General features: G+C 36.2%; 1 protein-coding gene across 1 annotated transcript; it reads right to left on the minus strand.

Moving 5' to 3' along the window:
* Nucleotides 1-15,751: 15,751 nt before the first annotated feature.
* Nucleotides 15,752-16,596, minus strand: LOC149204883 (UDP-glycosyltransferase 79A6-like). The gene is made up of 3 exons (XM_089397232.1): nucleotides 16,507-16,596; nucleotides 16,136-16,369; nucleotides 15,752-16,051 (listed from the first exon to the last, which is right to left on the minus strand). The coding sequence occupies exons 1-3, from the start codon at nucleotides 16,594-16,596 to the stop codon at nucleotides 15,752-15,754; spliced, it is 624 nt and encodes a 207-aa protein (XP_089253358.1).
* Nucleotides 16,597-23,892: the final 7,296 nt, after the last annotated feature.

Consider the following 23,892-nt stretch of genomic DNA (forward strand, 5'->3'; position numbering starts at 1 on the left):
TTTTGATGTGGGATCTTTGATTATGAGCCTTGTCTGGAAGGTTTTTCAAGGTTACTAATATAATTGATCTTATTGTTTTGTTAAATAGATAGTGTATATTGTCCATTTTTAGACTTTTCTCTAATAAATAATATAGTCCCAAAAAAATGTATGTGTTTATAGTTTCTCATATTTTTTAAATGCTTTGTACGCTAATCAACGGACCTTTCACTGTTGTGTGTAATTATATGGCACATTACATTAATACAAACAAATCATTGCAAAATAAAATAATGCCTAATGAAAAATAAGATAAAATTAAAAATAAATATTTGGTGGGAAAAGACCAAATGAACCCACACCATCGTTGCGGATATGTTTATTTTGAATTTTCCATCCGCATTTCAAAATAAGTTTATATTGAATGTATGTACCATTTTTTGACAACATTCTAAATAACAACAACTTCTTCTGAGTACTACAATTATCACTCCAGCTTCCATGTTTCCATATTCAAGTTTTAAAACTATCAACCGGCTTCCCACTATTTATCAACTGGATTAAAATTGTGAATGCAAATAATTTAATGATGAAGCCCAGGCCACTCCCAGGCCACTACTACCAGGATCTTTCTTCCATCATGCATATAAGCTTGATTCATGGCTTGTAATATCGTGATAAAAAACCCATACTTGGCATCAATCCAATTCATAACTCATTATCCCATAAACAATATCAACATTGGCCGCGCTCAATTAAAGAGTGCGCCCTTACGGTTCTATCTGACCAGGGTTCAATTGGCAAATAACACAATAGTATAAGCGTATTTTACCATGGCCGCAGGTATATACTAATCCACCACTATCCAATTCCTATGATTTATGTTCAATTCATATCGCACCGGTTTATACAGCAACTAATATGCATTCCTTTTACCTTGTTACGTTGTCCAAGCTTCCACCGTAAGCAAACACACAGCAAACTATGTAACCAACGAATATTCAATGGATTTGAACATATAATACGCAGAGAATATGTGTTCACTTACGCCATGCGCATATGCATATACATACTTTCCCTTCCTCGTTCATATCGGTGCTGGTTTAGGCTGGCTTCTCCTCTAAACAGAGATGCAACTGGAAAATATATATATATGCCGCCGGTTATAATCTGTCCTTAATTTAATAAAAGGCTCGGCACAGAATTTCTACAGCAAACTCCGATATATATATGACCCGACACAGTTGTAATTGCAACGAACCAATTGTCTCGGTGATATCAAATCGTTCTCAATCTCCGGAACGCCGCCTCTGTTTTAATATGTTTCCATTCAACTGCAGGAATTCTCAAATTCAACAGCCGCTCTTGAGGTCTTCGACGATGCCAATATAATCTTGAAACTGCGGCCTGTGATGGCTGGTTTCACCACTACTCATTTCCCAATCAATGCGTATATGCACCCAACGGATGGCTTCCAATCATCACTGGGATGGGGACGCAAGGATCTGCGAAGACATCATTTAATTTAATGTGGTATATCATCACGATTAACACACACAGCAATGCGTAGAGAATCAAAACCGGAACCATCATCCCCGAGCCATTTCAACGTTATATAACTACATATATGTGCAAGTTCAAAATTATATAACTGCATATATGTACGCCACATAAAATCAAGCCTGTCACAATCATGTCCATGCAATCATATTTATATTCACATAAAACAAGTATACACACAGACTCTACATTCATTGGCCAGATATACAATCTATGGCCCTTTTACAAACTGTCGAAGGCTCCCGAGGAGAATCCTTGCTTCCTTCTCACTCACTCAATCCTCACCCTTCTCTCCTTCTTGCCTTCAATGCATGCCTTTGAGGCTCCCTAATTTATTAAACTTAACATGATAAGAAAATCCTAAAATCACTCAACTAAAAGCTCTAACTCTACATGCCATGCATACACATGGAAAAGCATCTTTTCATCTTTTTCCCTGTTCTAAAATAGAAAAGCTATCCTTATCACTTAAATATCCACATCCACTCTTTTATGCCTAAAAGCTCTCCTAGTTTTATTTATTTTGAAAATATCTAATAAAAGCCTAAATATTAAAGTGACTTGGAATTTAAGAACTAATGCATGACCCCTATGTCTATTATTTACAATAATTTCCTCTTTGAGTTGAATGCTCCCGCATCATACTCCCAAGGTAGAAAAATTTCATGATCTCCTGATCATGTGTTCAGATCTGTGTTTGCCTGGATCCCATATCTTGTACTGTAACTTTCCATTTTCCGCTGCTTTTGTATGTTGTTCTTCTCCAGGTCTCCACACTTTATGCTGCTTTGCTCCACTAGCTGTACTCTTGCAATCTTCTGTTGTCTTCCTCTTGCTGCTTCTCTTTTGTTTCACTGCTGTTGGTCTCTTCCGGAATTTCTTCATCATCATCCGCCTCATCATTTCAATTTCTTTGTCTAGCAGATTTTCTCCAACTTCTTCAGTAAGACCTCTACTCACAAAACAATTGTTAGAATAAAAAATATACGGCATCAGTGCCTCTTTTGCTGCTAGTGTCGCTCCACATGTTGCTCTAGTTGTTTCTATGAATGTTGCTACCTCCCAAACTTCCTGTCCCTCTGCAACATTCGTTTGCTTGTCACCTGCAATTTCATCTGCAACTTTTTCCTCAGCTTTCGCTGGCAACACTTCAATATGCTGCTCTGAGTTTCTTCCCAGCTTCTCTGTCAGCACATCAGTATGCTGATTCGTATTCACCATGAGACTGTCAGCTAGTCTCGCCTTCTTATCATCTATCTCCAGGATGTCTTTCTGCTCTCGTTCACTGTACTGAACTCTTTCTTCTGCAATCTCCCTGTCATATCTTGGATTTTCCAACCAGTACTCTAACAATGCAATTTCTCTATGGCATTGTTGCAGCATCTCATCATCACTTACAGTCCCTGCATTCACACACAAGCTGTCAGTTTGAAAATCACAGAGTTCAACAGTCTCAACTGTTGCTTTACTTATCCATGCTACAGACTGATCCACTTCTTCTGCATCCACACGAACTTCCTCTTGTGCTGTAACAGTTGCACAAGGTTGCACATCCTCCTCAGTAAAACCTGTCATCACACCACAATTGTCAGCTACAAAAATACATGGTTTTACATTATCCATCTGATCTGGATTTTCCCAATAACTCAAGAAATCATCAATGATCTTCTCCTCTGTTAACTGCATGCTTATCTGTAAATCTCTTCTCTGCTGTAGCCTCTGCCACTTCACTCTCTTCCTCATCAATAATCCATGTCTCTGGTCTTTCCCATTTTCCCGTAACAACTCCATCAACAGCTCAAGATGAACTGTTGTCTCAGCTTTCTCTTTCTCATATTCTTCCTGAGTCAACTGCTGTCTTATGCCATTCGCCTTGGCATATTTCTTCTCTTTTTTACTATGGCCTCTTTCTGAACCTCTGCTTTCTCCTTTATGACCTTCAGTAGTAATCTCCTTCGCCATAAGTTCCTCACCTATGAGTTGCATGAAGCTTCTACCACAGCAAGCTCTCTTGCTGCCACTTACCTCACCAATCCTTCCCTCCAGATCTGGTCTTTTGGTAATCATTGGTCCTCTGCTGGAACCTTTCAAGCATCCTCTACTGCTCCTGTAAGCTTCTCTCATCTGCAACTTTATTCAACCTCTGTTGATTCTCCTTTGCAAAAGCCTCTACAACAGCTAGTCCTCCTGGCTGCAATCTTACCTCACTAAGCTCTCCTCACTTAGTCTTTTGGTAAGCACGGTCCTTTGTCTGGAACCTTCCTCTGAGCAACACCTTTGCTCCCTCTAGGCTTCTGCAATATCCTTCGCTCTCCTGAGAACACTTCAGTTGTCCTCTTTATCCAATTCCTTATTGGACTCTTCAGGTTCACTGCCACATTCATTTAGAATCCCTTTCTGGACTCCTTTATCACTGCACTCCAGTTGTGATCTGCTTCTTCCTGCTGAGATTTCTTCCCTATGCCTGTAAATCAAATTATCAAGCATAACCTTTAGACCAGAGATAAATAATACCTGTCAGCTCACCTTTCAAGATCCTGTTGATCTTGTTTCACTTCCTCATCCACCCTGCATCTCTATGCTGCAATATTCATCAGTTCCAAAATCCAACATTCATTCATCACATGCAATTAACTGAACTTAAAAAAACTTGAATCTTCAACCAAAACTATTCTAGCTCTGATACCACCTGATGCAGCCCAGGCCACGCCCAGGCCACTACTACCAGGATCTTTCTTCCATCATGCATATAAGCTTGATTCATGGCTTGTAATATCGTGATAAAAAACCCATGCTTAGCATCAATCCAATTCATAACTCATTATCCCATAAACAATATCAACATTGGCCGCGCTCAATTAAAGAGTGCGCCCTTACGGTTCTATCTGACCAGAGTTCAATTGGCAAATAACACAATAGTATAAGCGTATTTTACCATGGCCGCAGGTATATACTAATCCACCACTATCCAATTCCTATGATTTATGTTCAATTCATATCACACCGGTTTATACAGCAACTAATAGGCATTCCTTTTACCTTGTTACGCTGTCCAAGCTTCCACCGTAAGCAAACACACAGCAAACTATGTAACCAACGAATATTCAATGGATTTGAACATATAATACGCAGAGAATATGTGTTCACTTACGCCATGCGCATACGCATATACATACTTTCCCTTCCTCATTCATATCGGTGCTGGTTTAGGCTGGCTTCTCCTCTAAACAGAGATGCAACTGGAAAATATATATATATGCCGCCGGTTATAATCTGTCCTTAATTTAATAAAAGGCTCGGCACAGAATTTCTACAGCAAACTCCGATATATATATGACCCGACATAGTTGTAATTGCAACGAACCAATTGTCTCGGCGATATCAAATCGTTCTCAATCTCCGGAATGCCGCCTCTGTTTTAATATGTTTCCATTCAACTGCAGGAATTCTCAAATTCAACAGCCGCTCCTGAGGTCTTCGACGATGCCAATATAATCTTGAAACTGTGGCCTGTGATCGCTGGTTTCACCACTACTCATTTCCCAATCAATGCGTATATGCACCCAACGGATGGCTTCCTATCATCACTGGGATGGGGACGCAAGAATCTGCGAACACATCATTTAATTTAATGTGGTATATCATCACGATTAACACACACAGCAATGCGTAGAGAATCAAAACCGGAACCATCATCCTCGAGCCATTTCAACGTTATATAACTACATATATGTGCAAGTTCAAAATTATATAACTGCATATATGTACGCCACATAAAATCAAGCCTGTCACAATCATGTCCATGCAATCATATTTATATTCACATAAAACAAGTATACACACAGACTCTACATTCATTGGCCAGATATACAATCTATGGTCCTTTTACAAACTGCCGAAGGCTCCCAAGGAGAATCCTTGCTTCCTTCTCACTCACTCAATCCTCACCCTTCTCTCCTTCTTGCCTTCAATGCCTTTGAGGCTCCCTAATTTATTAAACTTAGCATGATAAGAAAATCCTAAAATCACTCAACTAAAAGCTCTAACTCTACATGCCATGCATACACATGGAAAAACATCTTTTCATCTTTTTCCCTGTTCTAAAATAGAAAAGCTATCCTTATCACTTAAAGATCCACATCCACTCTTTTATGCCTAAAAGCTCTCCTAGTTTTATTTATTTTGAAAATATCTAATAAAAGCCTAAATATTAAAGTGACTTGGAATTTAGGAACTAATGCATGACCCCTATGTCTATTATTTACAATAATTTCCTCTTTGATTTGAATGCTCCCGCATCATTTAATCATGCTCGATAGCATCTAACTATATATATTAAATAAAGTAAACATATCATCCAAATATAGCATTGACCTGTAAGTAAGAATAGTGGGAAAACCATCATCTTCACGAATGTTTTGCAATTGTTCCATCCATGACAACTCGTTTTAAACATCTATTTTATATATTGATTGATTTTGCTGACTGGAAATTTTGATTGGGAAAACATCAGTTTACGTTCATGATTATTATGACTAAAAGTGGATACACCATATTTATTTTCAGAGTTCATATTTCATTAAAGTTCAATTTATGAGTCGTTGTATGTCCGGTCAACGTTTAAATTCAATTTTTTTATCACTCTCTATATGTCCTTTCAAACAAGCAAATTACTTTGCTACAAAAGTGAATGGCTTCACGATAATTGAATGGTTTGGTTTTATGATATAATTGCATAATATAATATAATGATTTGTTTGTTCTTTCTTATTCACATGGATTTAATCCATAGAGCTCCAATTATAATGATACTCTGTCATTGCTAATGGAACTACTTTCAATTCTCTTTACAACTAAATGCATGACAGTTTTATGGTTTTTATTTCAAATCTACTTTCAATTCTCTTTACAAATAAATGCATGATAGTTGTATGGTTTTTATTTCAAATTTTATAATAATTATTTAGGTCTATCCATTAATACAATATTGTTACCTTTGTTGCAAACAAGGTCTCTTTATTAACAAACTTAGGAAGCCAATTCACATTGAAAGTAGCATCTATTTCACTCTATTCAACCCCATCTTTTCTCTTACACAGGTACATAATTCATTTTGGGCAGGGATAGAGCAGAGATAAATAATACTCAAAAGCCCCAACCAAATCTTTATCTTTGAGAAAAAAAAAAAAATTGATTGGAATTTTATTCCTTTAATAGGATACATTACAAAAAAATACCATGAAAAAAACTATGGGAAAAACTATCCCTAAATGTTTACATGACATAACCATAAAAACAATTTCAAGCCTTTTCAAATCATAATAAATTCTATCATTGAGCCTAGAGACTCATTCTACAGCCCGTACCATGGCGATGTGTAATTTCGTCGGCCTTCAATGTGGAGTTGACACCTGTGACTAATCCCAAATGGTGCCCATAAGGCGAAGACAAAGGAAAAATCTCCTCACCTTTTGGGAACCAAAAGCCTCTCTAAATGGGGATATATGATCAAGAATGGATCATTTTTATAATTTTACATTTACTTTGATACTTTGCCGCTAGAAAAATAAAATTCATTGGCTTGCAAGTTCCATTTTATTGGAAAATCCTGTTTTGGATATTTGGGGTATAGATTGTTCTAGAGCCCGTTTGTGGCCCTAAGGGATCATTTTTAGAGTCAAAATCTTACGAGTATTGTCTAAAATATCTTGACATCATTCTCCACTTCAAGGTATTTCTAATGATATCAAGATCACTTGAATTAGAGCTCTTATGGAGAATCTATATGTTTAACAAGTTGACATATCATGTTAATGATCACCGTATCTAGTGAATGTCACATTAGCTTCCATTACTGATAACGCTAAGCTATTCATGTGTGGACTTTAAAAATGGTTCTAGAGGATCAAAATCCCTAACAATGATTGGAATGACAAGTGAAAACCCTAACTCTAACCTTAGATGTCTATTAGGCTATGTTAAACGTGAGGTTGCTAATAAATGAAGGGGTCTCATTGTTTTTTATCACATATTTGTTGCATAGGAGAGAAAATCTTTCAGAGTTGGATATTGAATAAAAAGAATGTATAAGATCTCGTAGTGATCATATTGGCCATGATATTCATGGCATCTATTAAAATTGTAGCTCAAATAGGTATCTTTTGTTAGGCCTTTGCCCATGCCTGCAAAAGCTATCTTAAAAATTTACTTATTTTGGAATTTTACTTATTCTTCATAAGTTCAAACTTAAGACAAGCATGATAAATAATTTAGTTAGTTATATTGGCTTTGTAGCTCATATTTCTAAAGTTTATAACTTTGGAAATTAATATTTCCATTTGAAAAAACAAAAGAAAGTGATGAGATCAAATTTTGGTCTTTGATATTTTCTTTTAGGATCTCAAGGAGGAAATAGGGTTATGCAAGAAATTATAATTTGTTGTAATGAGTGGGTGAAGAACACATTAAGGATCACATCAAGTGAGAGAGAAAATGGTTGATTTCGATTTGAATAAAAAAGGCAGAATGGCTTGAGTTGGACATTGGTTTGAGTTGCAAAAAAACATGAACCCTAAATATATAGAAATTAAGTTAAACTTTGAATATCAAACACTCCTATTTGATTAAATAAGACAGACAACCGAGTTAAACTAATTGACTTGATTGACGTATTTCCATATTCATGTTTTAAAACTATCAGCTAACTTCCCACCATAGCTTCTTCCATATTCAAATTTTAAAATTATCAACCTGCTTCCCACCATTTCTCAATTAGAAATTGAACAATAATTTTAAAATTGTGAATGAAAATAATTTAATCATGATTAATAGCATTTAAATATATATTAAATAAACTAAACATATCGTCCTAGGTATAACATTAATAATGGGAAAACTATCATCTTTAGGAATGTTTTGCAATTGTTCCATGCATGACAACTCATTTTTAACTATATATTGATTTTCCTAACTATGGAAATTTTCATTAGGAAAACATCTAGTTTGTATTCATGATTATTATGGTTTTAAAATGATAAAATAAGTTACTAAGATTATGGTTTTAAAATGCTAAGAGAAGTTGATAAGATTATGGTGGTAAAACACAAAGAGAAATTAATCAAATTATAATCTATGTCGTTAACATTTTGAAGTGAAAAACTAAACGTTGGAGATATATATTTGGATTTTTTGTTAGTGATACTTGTTATTAATTCTAAATAATTGAATAGTTCTTGTTTATAGTATTATTGAGGTTAAGCCATAGATTTTAAGCTCCAAGGATCTAATGGATCACAAGGTTGTAGATTAATTTATTGTGTTGTTTGTCAAGTTTAAAACTATATGATAGTTATCAATTACCTACACATTGGCTTAGGTTTATTAGATTTAATGGTCCCAAATTAACTAGGATGGAACATACTACTCTAAAATAGTAACAATGTGATACATATTAAAGTTAAATCAAACATTAAAATGTTGAAAGTAAAGTAAATAAAAATAAATATTATTGTACTATGCTATAAGTTTAATCTATAATTAGTGCAATGTGGTATATGTATTATGATTTTTTATTTTTTTATTAATAAAAACAAAATTATAATATAACAAATTGAATTGAATTAATTTATTATTTTTTAATATTCTTAATTTATTCAACATTATATTTTAAACTTAATTAATAAAATCTCTCACTTTCTTATATAAAATAAATCACAATAATTTTTTTTCATTAAACTTATAATCATTTTAAACAAAACATAAATATATTAAAATGCATCGCTTGCTAAAATTTTCTCCTTTAACTCATTTATTTTATTAATATAAACAATTATTTTATTAATATAAATAATTATTTTATTAATATAAACAATTATGTTAAATAAAAAGTAAAGTTCAATTAGAAAGATAAAAAAAACTACTCCTTTTTACACTAATAAAAAGAGAATGATGAGTAAATAATTTCCTTTTTATATATATAAATAAAAGAGGATAATGGATAAACTAAATACCAAATTTTCAATGGAATAAGATCACCACAATTAGAGTTCATTTGGAGAATTTAAATCTTCCTTAAGTTGACTTATCTTGTTAACCACCATGGTATCTAGTGGATTTCACAATAGCTTCTATTATTGACAATGTGGAGCTATTTATGTGTGGACTTTCAAAAGGATTTTGGAGGATCCAAATCCTTAACATTGTCTGGAATCACATTGCAAAAACCATACCCTTAACCCTAGATGTCTATTAGGCTATGTTAAACACTAGGTTGTTAATAAAGGAAAGTGTTCCATTCTTGTTCTATTACGTATTTGCCACATAGGGGAGAAAATAAATGAGTTGGATATTGAAGGAAAATAAAATATTGGCCATGATGTTCATGGCATCTCCATGGTGAGTAACCATTTCTTTGTATTTGATTTTGGGATAGAGAAGAAGAGAGAAAATAGTAGGCCTTGGGATTTTCTTATATTGGGATTTCCTAGTATACATCTTTTTTTTTTTATAATTTGTTTTTCTTGTTACTTTCATCTCAATTCCAACTTATATCAGTCAATTCTTTATTAAACTAGTAATATTAAAGGTCTGCAATCTGATTTAAAATAATACATAGTAAATAGTTGTACAACATTATAATATTTGTTGTGATGAATTGTTCTAGTGGAATGCCAAGAGTAATTACAAATCATATTAGTATCAAAACGAATTTCTTTGAGGTTTTGGGGGAAGTTGCAAGATCTAGGAATTGGTATAAATCTTGGAAAATCTAGTCATAGTGAACGAATATAGTAACAACCCCAATGATCAGTACAAAGAAGGATTTTCAAAAATGAAAAAACAAATTTATAAATGTCTCACAACATCAAAATTCTCATGGTGGCTCTAGAGAAAAAGTGTGGATTTTTCAAGGAGTTTGGTGGTTCTAACTTAAGAAATTGATCAAATGAGAAATATGTAATAAGAGCCCCAAAAAAAGGAGTTGGAAAAGGGTTAGATGGAAAGAGAGAAATTTGGAGTTTCATCACTTCTTCTCAATATTTATTTAAAGTGGAACAAAAATGGACATGAAACATTACCAAGGTGAGATTGATGTTGTTAACTTGATTCAATGGTTGCAACAAATAGAGGTTTACTTCAACATAAATTACATCCCAAAATAGAAATATATTTCATTTTCCCAATTAAAGTTAGAAGGCCATGATAAATTTGGTTATAAATTCACCTCTGTGCCCACTGCCATGGCAAACTCACACAGAATCTTCTTGAAAGCTTTGGCTTCCTTGACTATAGGTATGCCTTGAAGCATAGTGTCATCAACAAATTGTTGATGTGTCACCGTGTCCCTTCCTTGAGTGAGCCTTAACCCTTGAATTCTTCCTTCCTCCTTGGCAGCTCTAATTACTCTTCCGAACCCTTCCATCATTAAAATGAAAAGGAAAGGAGAAAGAGGATCACCTTGCCTTAGGCCGCTGGTGGGCTTGAAGGTTTTGGAGGGAGCGCTATTGAGAAGGATTGAACAGCTGGCTGTGGTAACAAGTGCCATGACCCATTTAATCCAATTGTAATCAAAGTCGTAGGCTTTTAGTATTGCTCTTATGTATGTCCAGCTAAGTTTATCATAGGCTTTTGCGATATCTAGTTGAATAATCATGCCTGCCTGTTTATTGGTAATGAGTGAATGGACCACCTCATGAGCTTGAATTATATTGTCCAGAATTTTTATTCCTTCCACATAGCACGTTTTCTCCTCTAACACTAGGGTTGGGAGGAGTGGCTTGAGACGGTTGGCAATTACCTTTGATATTGTTTTGTACACCACATTGCATAATGCTATAGGCCTAAATCTGTCTAGGGAGGTAGCCTTTTACTGTTTGGGAATTAAGGCTATAAAAGATTCATTTAAAGCCTTCAAGATTGTTTTATCTCTTCTCGAGTCTTCCACAACCTCCAGAATATCATGTTTTACAATTCTCCAGCATGTTTTGAAAAAGTCCACATTGAACCCATCTAGGCCTGGTGCTTTTCCATTGTGCATCTTTGTAATGACTTCCTCCAGTTCCTCCTCTGATACTAGTCTGTTGAGATTATGATTGTCTTCTCTGGAAACCAATTTAGGAATGTACTGTGTAAATCTTTTTATATACAGAGATCTATCTTCATTGGTTTCCTCTGCAATTCTTTGAAAATGTTGGACAAGAACCTCTTCCATCTCTTCATGAGTGTTCCTTTCTATTCCCTGATGATCAGTAAGTTTCACAATTCTATTGTTTTTTTTGTGACATCTATGATCAGAATATTTCCTCTTGTAGACATCTGTTTTCCCATTCATGCTGAAGTCCTTCTGCCATCTCTTTCCTTTCATCTGTATATCCTTCTGTGATAAGAATTTGGTTTATTTCCTTTAGTTTCTTAGCCACTTCTCCCTTAGCTTTGAAGATATTACCAAATTCATTTTTATTCCACTCTTTGAGTCTGCTTTTGATATGTTTGAGCCTACAATGTAGAAGGAACATCTTTGTGCCTTTAAGGTGCAGCTCCTCTTTCCACCATTTTTCAATGTTTGTTTGGAAATTTGAGTGTGTGAGCCAAGCATTCTCGAACCTGAAGGGGCTATTCCTCGGTTTACCAAATAGAGAGGCTTCCAACTGTATGGGCCAGTGATCTGAACCACCAAAGGGTAGGATGAGCGCATTCAGACAACCTCCCCTTAATAGGAGTTCTTCTGAAATAATAAATCTATCCAATTTTGAGGCTACTTGGGTAGAGCCCCCCCCTTGTTATTCCAAGTGAAAATTCCATTGTTGGTTTCCAAATCTACCAGGTTCATATTGGTGAGGAATTGTTGGAAGGCAGCTGCATCTCTACCAAACATTCTGGTTCCCCCTTTCTTCTCTGATAGTGACTTAATCATGTTAAAATCACCCCCTAAAATCCATGGTAAGGCTGGGTATCGCTTCTTTATATCCTCTAGTGTAGTGAGGAGTTGGATTTTGTCATCCATTGGTTGAGGACCATAGACATTGGTTATCATATAACATTGTCTGTCACCCACTAGTTGGACGATCAAGGAAAGGTGGTGTCTAGATTCTTTCGCATCAAGCATACCAAATTTCAGTGGATCCCAAAGAGTGAGAATTCCCCTTTCAGATATGTTCGCCTTGACCTCAATGTATTCATATTTCTTTAACCATTTGCTATGTTTTTCTCTGATCTTCTCCATTGAGCATTTGTTTCCTATATGAACAATATGTCAGGTTTTTCCTCTCTGATCCTATTGCTTAAATTCCTCTGTTTCCTTCTACTCCCCAGTCTTCTAATGTTCCAGGTTGTGATTTTCATTGATATGGGTTTTGAATGAGTAACTGGATAGGTCTTTCATCCTACCTGAGTCAATCATGAGTTTACCACATTCCAGCAACAATTCCTTTTGTCTCTTCCTCCCTCTCTTCTTGCCTGGGTTTTTTGTCAGTTTTCCAGTTATTAACCCTATTGAGGAAGCTCCTTTACTTTCCTGGTTATCATGTCCTCTTTTGACTCCTACAACAATTTGCTGTGACTTGTTGAGGAACATCTGTTGTACCTTGTCAACTTCCTCCTGAGGTATGGAGTTTATTCCTTGTTTTCCTCCTTGTTCTAGAAACTTTTCCAACTCTAGGTTCTCCCTTTCCAGGATCTCCTGTAAGTCCTGGTCCTCTATGCCACTTTCACTTTGAATCATTTCATGGTATTTTTCTATTTCCATGTTGCTCAAAGGTTCCTCCATGTATTCATTCTGTACCTGTGTAAACTCCATGCTCATCTCTTTTCCTTTCCCTTTTTCCGCCTGATTCTCTATACTCTCGTGATCACCCTCCTCTGTTTCTCTTTCCTCTAAGATCTCAAAACTGTTATGACATTTTGCTGTGTTCTCATTATCAATAGGGTTCTTTTGTGTCTTCCTTCCCCCTCCTTTCCCTCTTCCTACCACTTTGGTGAAACCTAAATTATCTTTCTTTTTACTGATGTTTGGGTGTTCCTTCTTTTTGTTAAGAGGACAATCTCTAGATAGGTGTCCATGCTCATGACATCTATGACATCTAAACAGAATATGCTCATAGTCTACTATTTGCACCCATTTATTATCATAGACTTCTAGAATGACCTTGTCTGGAAGAGCTCCTGAGAGGTCCATCTCCACACAAATGTGGGCATAGGAGGTATACTTTCCTCGCAGAGTTTCCTCTAATATCTTTAAAAAATGTCCTAACTTATTGCCTATAGCTTTTAAAGACTCTGGCATCCAATAATCTAAAGGTAAGGAGTAGATTCTGATCCATACCGATACCGAGGTGAAGGTTTCTCTTTCTTGCACAAAGTTCCTTGTCCATGGCCGCATGTAGAGACCAGCTGCTACAAAGAAGTATGGTCCTCCTTCAAATATCCTATCTCTATCCTCCATGCTTGTGAACACCACTGTGAAAAAACCTTTGGATCCAAGATGTATATTTATCTCCCGCTTCGGTTTCTAGTTGTATCTTATCCATGTGTACAACTCCTTCTCTGATGACCAGATTCCCATAAACTTGCATATGATGGCATAGTTTGTCATGTGATCCCTACGCTCTTGTAAAGTTGGGTCATTCAAAACTACCCACGGTTTAGTATAGGTTTTGGGTTTACAGGGCCCCACCTTGGTTCTGGTCCCTGTACCCTAACCTCTGTCTGCCACTTTCTCCTCCTGTCGCTCTTCCTCATGGATCCTTGGCTCTGCATGGGTTTTGTTGCCTTCTGCCTGCTGCGCTTCAGTGATTTTTGTCTTGATCTCCAAGAAGTTTGGATGCTTATTCTTGTACCCTACTCTTCCTCTATTTGAGACTACATTACTGTAGGAGGGAGTTCCACTCCCTCCTCCCTGCACCTCCATGGTCTCTTATTACTTTCACTGTCACTTTCTCTATCAAACCATAGAACTTTTCCCTAATCACCTCCAAGCCCAGAACTTATGTATCTTCATCTCCCTTATGTTAAAAAGTAATTTTTTTTAACTTTTAATTACTTTATTTCTCTATGTAAAGTTGATTTAATTTTCTTGGGTGAAAACTTATCAATATAAATATTATTTTATTATTTTTAAATATAGCATGAAGAGACACTATCTTCAAGAACTAGGGTTGTAGAACACCTTTCAGCTCAACCATAAGTCTAAATAAATATGAAAATGTTCCTACTTAAATTAACCAAACAATATATTCATTTATGTTATGACTATAAATCACATTATTTATTTATAAAAAATATTTATTTTTTTATTTAAAAAACCATAAATTTAAAATTGAACCCAGAAATAATTACAATCACCTCATGTAAAATGCATTCTCACTGATCAATATTGCACAGCTGGAAGGAGTAACCTCATGTAAAATGCATTCTCACTGATCAATATTGCACAGCTGGAAGGAGTAACCTCATGTAAAATGCATTCTGAATAGGTAATCATTTGTTATAAACGAGTATTAATATATAGTCATATTTTACATTACACAAGGGGCAGTAAAAATATGAAACGATATCCGAGTACGAAGAACTTATCTTTGAAGTTGTTCGCACTTGTAAGAAGGATGCACACAAAGACCACCTATGCTTTTACAATAAGGATGCACACAAAGACCACCTATGCTTTTACAATAAGGATGCACACAAAGACCACCTATGCTTTTACAATAAGGATGCGCACGAAGAAAAATAATACATTCGCAATTACCTTATTTCATTAATAAATGCACTTTAATGACCTATAATACTTTTCATGATAACAATATTGCATTACTTGCTTTTATTCTTGTAGTCTTCACCCAAATATTGGAGCTTTCAAATGAAATCATGGATGTAACTTTGCTTATTGGCTGCTATAATATCGCGGGCCTGCACCACCTTAGATCTCAACTTCTCCCCTTCCTCTCCATTAATTGCCATGGTTAGTGTTGTACATATGTTTTCTCTCATAAAAGAGTCATCATCTCCTCTTTCTATTTCAATCCCTGCCTTCAATTCCACAGCCGGGAATTCAAGCCCTGGTCAATTCGATTGGGAGGAAAATCAGGGGTATTCCGAAGCTTAGTGACCCAATGGTGGAACCCCGTCCACCGTGACTCAGAAACCCACCAAGTGAGGGATGCGAGAGGATTTGCAACTGCGATACCCAGCCCTGGATGATCAATCCCCATCCCTGGGTTCAACTCTCGTATCCCTTGGGAAGGAGCCCTAGCGGGTCATCTCTATCCCCATCAAAATACGGCGGAAAGTGAAGACACCAGAGGAACGAGAGCCCACTTGATTCCAAACCTAGCGCCAGCTTGAAAAATCGGTGTCCCAACAGAAATACCTCGCTGCTGAATGACACAAAAATGATCGAGGTTGCCCTCTGCCTGTCTAGCCATTCTAGCACAATGGAGCGTTCACCCCTGACGACGGCAGTGGAGTGGATGACGTGCGTGAGCAGATCGACATAAAGAACAGGAGCTCCGATGGTGTCCTAAAAGAAATGAAAATACTTATCTTCTTCTTGGAAAGAGGATTTCAGAGCCACTGCCATGCATCCTTCCAGGCATTTAACCACCCAAGAACCTAGAGAAAGTAGGCCAGGCATTGTTTCGTTCAAAAGTAATAGATCCCGGCCCTTGTATGGCTTGAGAGTGATCACCGAAGATGGAAACCCAATGGGGGCCGCCACCATCTCCTCGGTAGTTAGATCTTGGTTAATCAATTTATAAGGGTGAAAGATGTGAGAGTAGAAGGTAGTGGAAAAAACATAGAAATAGATGGCCGGAACATGCATCTCGGTAGCCGCGCTCTGCACCCAATATTGCACGAAGTAGTGGACAAGATAATATGGTGACAGCTGCCCGAGCAGGCTTTGGAACTAATTTTACATGCCGTCCATAGCTTTCTTCAACATAAGTGCCATTTCCGATGGGATGTCTACAGTACATTCCACTCTGGGAGTTCGTCCATCCCCGGGACACCCAGAGCCGATGTCTTAACAGGGTTACATGTAGAATGGTCTATGTTGGCTCCCATGGCTAGTGAAAGCTTTTAGAAGATGTCAATCCCTCATAACCATTTCATCATCCCCACGTTTCGTCAATGATAAGCATGGCATTGAAGTACTAATTTGCAAACAATGCCCAACATATGAGAAGAACGCCCATGGAGATGCCTTAGTGTAGAGTTCCACCCACAATGAGTAATAAAACCTCCTCTCCTTCAGTTTTTGTTTCTCCTGATCACATCGAAACGATGATTACACATTTCTATTCATTTCATAAAAGAATTCGGGTGGGACTACCAAATTTGAATCCAAAATTTTAGGTGGCACTTACTAATTTGAAATGTTGGACAGGGACTGGGGCATTGAATGAATGTACGTTAAGTCTGAGTAGTGGAGTCAAAATGATGATCGGAGTCGAACCATGAATGCTTCCTGAGAAACCATGCGGAGTTGAGCGGTGCCTGTTGCCAGAGAAACCATGATGATGCATGGACGTGTATGTTAATCCTAACATGCACTAAGCCAATGATTGGCTTAGTGACTTGGTTTTAAGAATTTCCAACTAACGGATAAACAAAGCACTCACACATGCCTAATAGCTACATATGTCAGGGATAATAATAAGGAAGTACGAGCAATAACACTCTTATCGGTGCAGGAATTACAAACAAAAGCGCAGAAAGAAATGCAGTAAAGCGGTAACATAAGAAACAATAGCATAGAAGGAAGAAGTAAAAATTATATGCAATTTTGTTTATTTATCAGCGTTTGATTGAGAAAATTTTGAAATTTAAACTTTATAGAATTGAGTTACAACAATTAGGAAGGATGGTAGTTTGAGGAATCCCATCAATATCTATTTTTTCAAAAGTATGTTCACTGATAATGTGTGTTTCTTTAGAATGTCTCTAGTATGTACTTTCCAACAATAGAAACTAATACAGGTGTGTGTTCTCTTGTGGTATAGGGACACATTGCTACCATAATGCCAACAATAGGTAAATGGAAGGAAAAATGGAACTGAATCCTAAACGGTTTGCATTGAAATCATTCAAAACACTATAGGTAGAAGCCCAAGCCACACATTGAAAGCATCATATAATCATCAAATTATTCAACACGGAACAATATCTCCATGCCAGTTCTCATCATTTCCTAGCTCAGAAATTCAAGGTTCTTAGCACTCTAGCTACCCGTGCTCTAAGAATATCTGATGATAGCCACCTTGAAAAGGAGAAATCCCATCTCCTTGAAGTGTTTAGAAATAATGGGTATAGCAGATCTCAAAGCCTCAAGGCCTTTCACAAAGCCTACAAAGATCCTAAAGTTAAACCTACTCGTGATGATCCTATCTCTAAGGTTCATCTCCCATATATCCAAGGAACCATAGATAGGATTGCCCATATCCTCAAGAAGATTAATGTCGCTTCTTCATTCAAGCCTCTCAATAAAATTAAGAATTCTCTTAGATCTATTAAAGACCCTCTTGATCCTTATGACTCAATCTACTTTGTTCCCTGCCCTTGTGGGATCCCCTACACTAGAGAAATAGGCAGATCTATTAAGCAGAGGATCAATGAGCATGCTGCAGACATTAGACACAATCGCTCCCACTCATCAGCATTAGCTGAGCATACAGAAAATCCAAGCACCATGTCTGCATTGAAGAATCCAAAGTCATCGCTAAGGTTGACCACTTCCACCATAGGAAGCTTAGAGAGATGATTGAGATAAAAAGGCATGCCAAAAATCTTAATAGGGATGATGGTTGGAAATTGAGTAAGAGCTGGATTCTAGCGCTCTCATCGTAAGTCATCATTCCCTTCTTTTCCCCTCTCCTACTCATCTTTTTCTCTTTTGTTTTATGCCCTTTTTTTATTATTATTAATTACATTGGGATAAAGTTTATAGTTTCCTAACAACTAGTTTTCTAATTGGTCAACCTCTAACAATAAAATGATATAATTTATTAATAAATAACTTCTTTTCATTATTAAAATTCATTATTTTATTTTTTATTATTTTTAATTATTCCTTAACAACTATTTTTAGCTAAACATAGAATATTTTAATGGAATAAGTCTTTACCACTAACTCCCTAATAATTAATTTCTTTACATTTTAACTAATTCACCAACGTAGTTTTTAACGGCTATTTCTGGGCAATGTTGTGTCCTTACTATTTATTCCTTATGATCGATGGATTTTTCACCTAGTCATGAGGATGAACCACATTAGCTGGTTCGAAATGTCAACCAAATCCTATCATTGTCATTAATCCAAAAGGCTTTCTTATACATTATGGATCACAAAAGTCTTAGATCTAACATTATTACCCTACACGGGAGGGAAATGGCCAATAAAGCTCGACAATTTGAACGAGCCCGACTGTAAGTTGCCAAGAAGAAATCTGATCTTATGTTTCTCAAAAGATGTAGGGATGCATCATTGATTCCGGTATTTGCCTGTGTTTCTCATCCTCTTAATAATTCTAAAAACAGTGATATTTTTCTTAAATCTAGTATGGCTCTCATTATATTTGAGATTTGTGTATTACTTCGAGATCTAGATCGGCTCTCCCGCAAGCAATTTGATCTCCATATGGATCTGGCAAATGAGGTCTCGGATTTTCTCTGGAAAGTAATTAATGGTGGTTTCACTGCCAAAGCCATTCATCTCGAGGTGAACTCCAAGAAGAAACATTCGGCTAAGTTTGTTAGTTTACTAAATGGTGGAAAGCGATCTTATATTTCTGAAGCTATCTCAGATTTCTCAGATCCACCACTGAGCTTTCTTTCCAATACCCTCAATAAAGAACAAATTGCAGCCTTAAATGATTGGGTTCACCATCAATCTCCAGTTTCCTGCTCTTCTCGGCCATCAACGCCGTCGGATTTCATTTGTCCCTCATCCCAAGTAGCAGCCTTCTCTATCCATCGATCTCCCGTTGAAGATTCTGTGGAATCAGAAGTCGAGAAAGCGGTAATTGGCGTCGATGTGAGCATTTCAACTTGCGGAAACTTCTCAGATTCGCTTGGACTTGCTACTGCGTTCACATTAAACCAGCATGTTGCCCCTGGCTTCAGATCCGATCCCTCATCTACCTTTACCCTCAATCTCCGTGACTCTTCACCCTCCTCTCGGCTCCCCTCCTCCCCCGTGTCGGATCCGTTCACTTCAGCTCCTTCCACGTTGTCCCCTCTCCCCGTTTCAGGTATGGCGCCCTCCCCTCTCTTGCCCATTTGGAACCCGTCCTTCTCTTCCACTATCGCACCCCATCCCCGTTCCAACTCCCTCTCCCTTCGATATCCATTTCCCACTCACGCTCTAACTCTGTTGGCCTTCATAACCTGTTCTCCTCTTCCACTATCGCACCTCCTCCCAATTCCATCTCCCTACCCCCTTCGAATTTCGTCACGCTATGACTCCGTCGGCTTTTTTGGTTTTAATAGCACTCCTAGTTTTAGGCCTGATAATATAGCTATTAACATCCATAATATTAAAAACAATGTCATTTTTAATAAATCCATTCATGAAATAAATAATGGACATTATAACAAAAATAAATTTAATAATAAAGTTAATGGATATTCTTTTGACTTGTTTAAATCTAGGAAGAAGAACTTTATTAATAATACAAATAACATAGCTCCATTTTATTATAATAATAAAAGATTTATCATGGAATTTAATAATAATATTAGCAATAATAATAATTAAAACAACATTGATGATGATGATGATGATTATTCTCTTTTATATTTTAAGAATGTTATTAATCTTTCGAGCAAGATCTTCGATCCTTTTATCTTTATACTTCTTAAAGGTCTCAATTTTGCCCTTGCCCCGAATAAAATTTCTACTGATGACATTATTTGTAGCATTGAGTATGGTATTAAAGACCTTCCGGATAATGTTAAGGAAGTTGTGAGGCAAGATTGTGTTGTTGTTCTTAGGAAGGCTAAACCTCCTAAGAAAAACCTCAGCAAGGTTGAGTTTCTTGCCCTTAAATCCCTAAGGGATGACCCTGACATTGTGGTCCTTAAAGCAGACAAAGGTGGAGCTGTTGTCATTCTTGATAGGTCTGATTATGTCCACAAAATGTTAGACCATCTATCTAACAATGGGAGTTATATCAAACTTAAGAAGAATCCCCTTAAGTTTGTCTCTAAGGAGATAGCAGCCGCTATTAAGTCGGATCTGTCTCTTAATCCTCTTTCCCGTAAGCTCATTGAGAGCAATCCCCTCACCCCTAGGATCTATGGCCTCCCAAAGATTCATAAATCTGGGGCCCCCCTAAGACCTATTGTTAACACAATAGGTGGTCCCACCTATCTTCTTGCTAAATTCTTAGCTCAGAAGCTTAAGCCTCTTGTTGGGTGCACTGATTCTTTCGTTAAAGACTCTGCATCCTTTATTCAAGAGTGGAGAGATATCAAATTGGAACCGGGTGATTTGCTGGTTAGTTTTGACGTTGTCTCCTTGTACACCAAAATCCCCATCCAGGAATCCATTGATATCATAGATCGCATCATTGACAAAGACACTGCCAAGTTAGTTTGCCTTTTTCTCACCTTGACCTTCTTCAGTTTCCAAGGTGAGTTCTATGAAAAAACCTGCTGTGTTGCAATGGGCTCCCCTCTTTCCCCTATTGTCGCCAACCTGTTTAAGGAAGATTTTGAGACCAAGGCCTTAGCCACTGCTTAATTTTTCCCTAAAAAATGGAAGAGGTTTGTTGATGATAGTTGTGTCATCTAGCCTCATGGTAGGGAGAAACTCGACCTATTTCTTAACCACCTTAACTCTTAATCTGACTCCACCAAGTTCATGATGGAAGTGGAGATGGATGGTCGCCTTGGCTTTCTAGACATTCTCCTTTCAAGTATGAGTGACGATTCGATTTCTCACCAAGTTTATTGGAAAAAGACTCACACGGAACAATATCTCCATGCCAGTTCTCATCATTTCCTGGCTCAGAAATTTAGGGTTCTTAGCACTCTGGCTACCCGTGCTCTAAGAATATCTGATGATAGCCACCTTGAAAAGGAGAAATCCCATCTCCTTGAAGTTTTTAAAAATAATGGGTATAGCAGATCTTAAGGCCTCAAGGCCTTTCACAAAGCCTACAAAGATCCTAAAGTTAAACCTGCTCATGATGATCTTATCTCTAAGGTTCATCTCCCATATATCCAAGGAACCACAGATAGGATTGCCCATATCCTCAAGAAGATTAATGTCTCTTCTTCATTCAAACCTCTCAATACAATTAAGAATTCTCTTAGATTTGTTAAAGACCCTATTGATCCTTATGACTCAAAAGGGGTCTACCTTGTTCCCTACTCCTGTGGGATCCCCTACATTAGAAAAATAGGCATATCTATTAAGCAAAGGATCAATGAGCGTGTTGCAGATATTAGACACAATCGCTCTCACTCATCAGTGTTAGTCGAGCATGCAGAAAAAACCAAGCACCATGTATGCATTGAAGAATCCAAAGTCATCGCTAAGGTCAACCACTTCCACCATAGGAAGCTTAGAGAGGCGATTGAGATAGAAAGGCATGCCAAAAATCTTAATAGGGATGATGGTTGGAAATTGAGTAAGAGATAGATTCCGGGTCTCTCATCATAAGTCATCATTCCCTTCTTTTTCCCTCCCTTCCTCGGCTTTTTCTCTTTTGTTTTATGCCCTTTTTTTTAGTATTATTCTTCTCTTTATCCTTTAATTTGAATAATATAAACTTAATTATATATATATATATATATATATATATATATATATATATATATATATATATATATAATCTATATATATATATATATATATATATATATATATATATATAATATATATATATATATATATATATATATATATATATATATATATATATATATATATATATATATATATATATATATATATATATATATATATATATATATATATATCTCTCTATATATATATATATATATATTTACATTGGGATAAAGTTTCTAGTTCCCTAACAACTAGTTTTCTAATTGGTCAACCTCTAACAATAAAATGATGTAATTTATTAATAAATAGCTTCTTTTCATTATTAAAATTCAATATTTTATTTTTGATTATTTTTAATTATTCCTTAACAATTATTTTTAACTAAACATAGAATATTTTAATGGAATAATTCCTTACCACTAACTCCCTAATAATTAATTTCTCTACATTTTAACTAATTTACCAACAACTAGTTTTTAACGGCTATTTCTGGGCAATGTTGCATCCTGACTATTTATTCCTTATGATCAATGGATTTCTCACCTAGTCCTGAGGATGAACCACATTAGTTGGTTCGAAATTTTGACCAAATCCTATCAATGTGATTAATCTGAAAGACTTTCTTCTACATTATGGATCACAAAAGTCTTAGATCTAACAAAATCCTTGTGAAAGATATTGCAGTTTACAAACACTTTATCAACAAAGTAAAATGTTGAGATTAATGCTAAAAATGACATCTGAGTACTTAGATTTTCATAGTTCAACATAGTTTAAGTAGGATTTATGGATTTAAACTGCGTCAAAGTTTATAAACATATTAGAGATTGCTTGGTCGTTGATGTGAGCCTCCAATCAAATTGTTTTATATTAAAAAACTCTACGTAATAGTCCTATTCACAGTACTAATTACATTGATGATTCCTGAACTCTATTAATTGTTGGAAATAATACTGAGACGGGGGGTGAATCAGTATTATCAGATCAATAATTTGCTTTTCAAAAACTGATTTGTATATGCTACTTCAACTCACTGAACTAGCGTGTATAAGCAACTATACTTAATGCAACTAGCGTATATGCAGAGATCTTTAGATTTACCCATATTATCATGTAATGAACTTTAATCAGTATATGGTGAATTCATTAGACAGTGCAGTAAAAGCAGAATAAAGCATCACACATAAGAAACACACAAGAACACCAAGATATAATGTGGAAACCCAATGTGGGTAAAAACCACCTACTGCTGTCGTCTCTGTCTTCTTTTAATAATAAGAAAATTATGTTTACAATTTTGTACTGGTGCAGTCTTATACCAGTATGCAGGCTTCTACCTACAAAAGGCTACAACCTTCTCTCATTCTCCAACTTCTACTGGAAGGAAGCTACAACCCCCTGGCTCTTGTACTAGCTGATATGTTTACTAGTACATAGGTGTCGGCCTACAAAAGGCTACAACCTTCTCTTTTCTACCAGGGACCATGTTTCATAAATTTTCAGACTCGATCCATCAACAACATCATTCAATCATCAAATATATCTGCATCAACCAATCTCCTTTT

Source organism: Pinus tabuliformis, chromosome 1_2 (assembly GCF_031772625.1).
Source record: "Pinus tabuliformis cultivar Carrire ecotype Pingquan chromosome 1_2, CPIR1, whole genome shotgun sequence".
In the NCBI taxonomy this organism is placed as follows: Eukaryota; Viridiplantae; Streptophyta; class Pinopsida; order Pinales; family Pinaceae; genus Pinus; species Pinus tabuliformis.

What these genes read in the sequence shown, in the direction of transcription:
- LOC149204883 (XM_089397232.1), bottom strand. Translation starts at nt 16,596, where the DNA reads ATGGGAGCCAACATAGACCATTCTACATGTAACCCTGTTAAGACATCG. An exon ending in ACGAACTCCCAGAGTGGAAT is followed by an intron (nt 16,370 to 16,506) that starts GTACTGTAGACA and finishes TATTGGGTGCAG; the next exon opens with AGCGCGGCTACCGAGATGCA. An exon ending in TACTTTCTCTAGGTTCTTGG is followed by an intron (nt 16,052 to 16,135) that starts GTGGTTAAATGC and finishes CATTTCTTTTAG; the next exon opens with GACACCATCGGAGCTCCTGT.